Consider the following 4,855-nt stretch of genomic DNA (forward strand, 5'->3'; position numbering starts at 1 on the left):
AAGGTCCATGTGTATAAAAAAAAAAAAAATAGTCACCGTTTATGTTGGTGAAAGAAGGTATTTGCAATGAAGAAGTCATTGGTCTTGCAAAATTCTGTCATTCGATCTCCGCATTGTTTCTGTCACCAAAGCCATATTTTCCAACTACCTACCCTTCATTGTTTCAAACGTTTGCATCCCAATCACCAGTAATTGTCAATGCATCCTGATTGCATGTTCAATCAATTTCAGACTGCAGCAGCTGATAAAAATCTTCTATTTCTTCGTCTTTGGCCTTAATGGTTGGTGCGTTAATTTGAATAATAGTCATATTAACTGGTCTTCCTTGTAGACATATGGATATTATCCTATCACTGACAACATTGTACTACAGGATAGATCTTGAAATGTTCTTTTTGACGATGAATGTAACACCATTCCTCTTCAAGTTATCGTTCCCGGCATAGGAGACAATATGATTGTCCAATTCAAAATGGCCAGTGCCAGTCCATTTCAGCTCAGTAATGCCTAGGATATCGATGTTTATGCATTCATTTCATTTTTGACAATTTCCAATTTTCCTAGATTCATACTTCATACATTCCAGGTTCCAATTATTAATGGATGTTTGCAGCTGTTTCTTCTCATTTTGAGTTGTGCCACATCAGCAAATGAAGGTACCGAAAGCTCTATTTCATCCATGTCATTAAGGTTGACTCTGAGGAGGCAGCTCTGCCCTAGTCATCTTTTCAGTGCCTTCCAACCTTGGGGGCTCATTTTCTGGCACTATATCAGACAATGTTCCGCTGCTATTCGTAATTTTTTCACTGGCTAATGCTTTTCAGAAGTAGATCGCCGGGTCCTTCTTCCTAGTCTGTCTTAGTCTGGAAGCTCAGCTGAAACCTGTCTCCATGGGTGACCCTGCTGGTATCTGAATACCGGTGGCATAGCTTCCAGCATCACAGCAACACGCAAGCCCCCACAGTAGGACCAACTGATAGACACGTGGGGCATGAGTTCTATAGAATAACTATATTAACTCTTTGGGGTCCCTGGGTAGTGCAAACATTTAATGCACTCACCTGCTATGAAAAGATTGGAAGTTCAAGTCTACCCAGAGGCTTCTCAGAAAAGATGCCTAGTGATCCACTTCGAAAAATCAGCCATTGAAAGCCCTATGCAGCACAGTTCTATTCTGACACGCATGGGGCCCCCATGAGTCAGGGCTGACTCAACCCCAACTAGTGGTTTTATGTTGACTCGTTCCTGCTCATGGTTGGTTGCTTTTTCATTTTGTTTATGGTGGTTTTAATCTTTCCTGTTTTTAAGTGCTAAATGGTGATTCCTTAGGAGACAAAAATAATAATAATAATGTGCACCCCTTCTCTCCTCAGAAAACTGGAGAGTGATGAAGGCACCAAGAAGAATCCATTTCAACTGACCAGCAGTACAGACACCATACAACCCTACAGCCACAGTTACTGCTCTGCAGGATCTCAAGGGGCCTGAACTCATCTCAGGTAAAGACCTAACTGTAGCTCTTGAGATACCACCCCAGGGAAGGAAGAGTGCTGAAATGGCCAGATTCCTCTTAGAGAAGGACATCAGAGTAAGAAAGAAGATGGAGCACTCTGTCCAACTCGAGGCTCATCACTTTCCAGCAGCCTTCTCTGGACTACCTGTGGAGGTCTTCCTCACAATTCGAATCTCTTTGGCCGTCACAGTTGTGGCACAGGTCCTTGCATACACATATTTCTCCTGCCTTAGAAATGTCTGAAGACTCTTCACATATATCTCGGCGCTTCTACTAGCCTGTAAGCTCCAGGGAAGGAAGATCCTCTGGGATTGAGGATCCCATTGTCTCTGTGGGCATCTCTCAAGCACCTACATTGATGAGGCAATTCTATAGCACCACCTTTGCAATTACAATAAAATCTCATTATCTATCTCCTCTCACTCTCTCCCTACCTCCCTCACACATTTAAAAACAAAACCTTTCATGTCTATTGCAAAGCTACCTTCAACCTCTAAGGACCTTTCAGTAACTTGCAAGTGCCCCACACCACATGGCAGAACAATTCCTCCAGCATGTTGAGAACTGGTCCAGAAGAAAAAAAAAAGAAACACATGGCTAATTGCATCCATTAACAACTGTCTCCTTTGCCATGAGTCCATAAAACTGGATGGTGCCTGGCTACCATTACTGAATGTTTTGGCCAAAGTTTCTGTAGAAAAATCCTCATCAAAAGGGAATAATATGTAGAACAGAATTTCCAATTCTCATAGAATCCTGACTTCTGGAGCTATTGAGGCTGGATAAATCCCCAAAACTATTGCCCTGAGATAATCTTTAAATCTTAAACCAAAAACATCCCCTGAAGACTTCTTTACGCCATACAATAATTGGCTTAATTAATAAAGAATGTCTGCCTTGAATATTGTGTTCTTTTAAAGAACTGTCTACAAGAGATCAAACTGATGACTGCAGCAGCTTGAAAGGTTAGACAGGAAGCTTAAGGGGCAGCGAGTTTGTGTTAATGGGGGAGGAAAGATTTGGGAAAGAAGGGTGAGAATGGTTGCACAACTTGAAGAATGTGTCAAAGTCAATGAATTATACATGTAGAAATTGTTGAATGGTATATATTTTGCTGTGTACATTTTTAACAACAACAACAAACATTATTTAAAAAAAAAAAAAAGAGCTGGTCAGAACAGGAAACCAGCCAGCCTGTAGCATTTCCTGCTGCTCTGTGATCCTCAGCCAGAACACAGATTTTTCTCGCTGTCATCACGCATTTCTGGCCTGTCTAAACTTTGAATGCTTGTGATTCCAGAACACTGGATGCCTGCCCAATGGATCTCAGATTTCAAATCTGAACTCTCCCCCCGCCCCCATCACAGTTGCTCCACTTTGAAACAAGCTTTCCCAGGTCCTTGGACAGGGGTGGTGACAAATCATAAGGGACTGTGGTGAAAGAGCACCTTCAGGTTCCCTGACTGGAAGTCTCTACATATAAAAGGGATTTGTTCTTTATCACGTGGTTATTTGCATTTCTGTGGTCAGTATGGAAACCCTGGTAGCATAGTGGTTAAGAGCTACAGTTGCTAACCAAAAGATCGGCAGTTCAAATCCTCCAGGTGCTCCTTGGAAACCACGTGGGGTAGTTCTACTCTGTCCTATTGGGTCACTATGAGTTGGAATCAACTCGACAGCAGTGGGTTTGGTTTTTGGTTTGGTGGTCAGTATGTGGAGACACCTGAAACTCCTTCGGTTAAGTCTTTTATTTTTTACTATGTAACATATTTTTTTGAAAGTACCTTGAATTCATGATGGATGCTGCCTGGGTTTTGCCACACATTTTAATGTTAAAGGTTATTTTTTACATGCAAGTAGTGTGAATAGTTTTTCCCACATGGGAATACCGGTTATAAAAAGGTGACACACCACATGAGTTAAGTGTCCTTTTCAACTGAAAAGCTAAAAAGCTGCCTAGTTACACTTCTCCCCGCCACAAAACACAAACTGGTAGTAACTGAGTCTCTAGCCAAAACATTCAAAGCTGAGGAGATTAAAAATACAAGCACAAACCCTCAGATTAAATTAAGGGAGGCTTTTTTTTTTTTTGCTACACACCAGTGGTGTTCCTTGACTCTAGGGAGCTGGAAGACAGTCTAAGAAACCCACTCAGATCATTTACCTCAAACAGCCCTTTTCCAGTTTCCAACTCATGAATAAAGATAATACTTCGTTACTTCTATTTCAGCAAACTTTTGCAAGTTGTTTTATTTACAATGCCAACTTTTAAAAGGTCGCTAAACTCAAGTTAACTAGACTGTAGACTAGACAGAGATCACTTTACAAAAAGAGGGAAAGCCCAAAATGCCACTTCCTGTAGAGGAGCCACAGTTCAGTTTTATTCAGAGCAAAGGAAAAAAAAAAAAAGAAAGAAACTTAAAAACAAATCACCCTAGAAAAACTCAGCTAGCGGTTTTGGAATCCGTACTCAAACTACACACCCCATGAGGACCATATTCTGCTAATGCAATTAGTGTGCTGGGCATTTGGCTACTGTTTGTCTAATATTAACAATTATAAACAGAGCCGTGCAACTAGTATTTGGAATAAATCTTACAGTGTTAGAGTGTCGGGCACACATTTCACTTCTCTCCACACCACTGGTTCTCTTTGCGTACCCGGGCTTCCTCCTCTTCAGTAAAGTCGTTTTTGATATTGAAAGTCTTGGGAAGCTCCTCAGGAGTTTTCCCCTTGATCCTATTAGCAACAGTCTTGCATGTAACGTCAAGCAAACCTTTCATGTCTAAGTAGTTTGCAGCCAGAATAAGTTCAAAAAGTGTACCTTGGCCAACTTTCAGCAATTCTTGGTCCCAAACAGAGACACAGTCTGTTCTCTTTTCTTTGTTCTCATCATCCTCAGGAGGAGGAGGGTCATCCTTGTGGTGGGTGCACTGCGGAATGACCTGTTTTAATATTGCTGCGTTAACATTCGGTAGAGGAACCAGGTCGTTACCTCCTGCATCATCCATTCTCAAATCTTCCACCATGGTCTTGATAGTCACAGGTTGTTTGGCAACTTCCACATCAGCTTCAGATATCTCTCCATCAGAACTCTGCACCTTAACTGAAGGCATGCTGTTTGGTCTCGAGGAGATGGTGGATGAGAAGCTAGCAAGAGCTGGGCGGCGTCAGCACCAGAGAAGAGTAAGGCAGAAAACAAGGCCACTCCTGTAGTGTGGCATCAGCCTCTAGAGGGGCCTCTTTCAGTTAAGCCTTACGTTAAATTTTTGTGAGAAGGGTTTAATCATAACCATTTACAAAAGAAATAAATTTCATATTGTTATTGAAAAGGAAAGGCCT

The 4,855-nt window shown here is 41.6% G+C and overlaps 1 protein-coding gene across 1 annotated transcript; it reads right to left on the bottom strand.

Annotated features, from left to right (window-relative positions):
• Nucleotides 1-4,137: 4,137 nt before the first annotated feature.
• On the bottom strand, nt 4,138-4,629 carry LOC126066615 (S-phase kinase-associated protein 1-like). Its single transcript, XM_049867889.1, has one exon. It carries the CDS (start codon nt 4,627-4,629, stop codon nt 4,138-4,140), a length of 492 nt encoding a protein of 163 aa, XP_049723846.1.
• Between the last annotated feature and the right edge of the window lie 226 nt (nt 4,630-4,855).

The sequence above is a fragment of the Elephas maximus genome, chromosome 23, assembly GCF_024166365.1.
Source record: "Elephas maximus indicus isolate mEleMax1 chromosome 23, mEleMax1 primary haplotype, whole genome shotgun sequence".
Taxonomy (NCBI): domain Eukaryota; kingdom Metazoa; phylum Chordata; class Mammalia; order Proboscidea; family Elephantidae; genus Elephas; species Elephas maximus.

Bases quoted from the DNA above. Each gene is read 5' to 3' on its own strand.
- LOC126066615 (XM_049867889.1), bottom strand. From the start codon at position 4,629: ATGCCTTCAGTTAAGGTGCAGAGTTCTGATGGAGAGATATCTGAAGCT.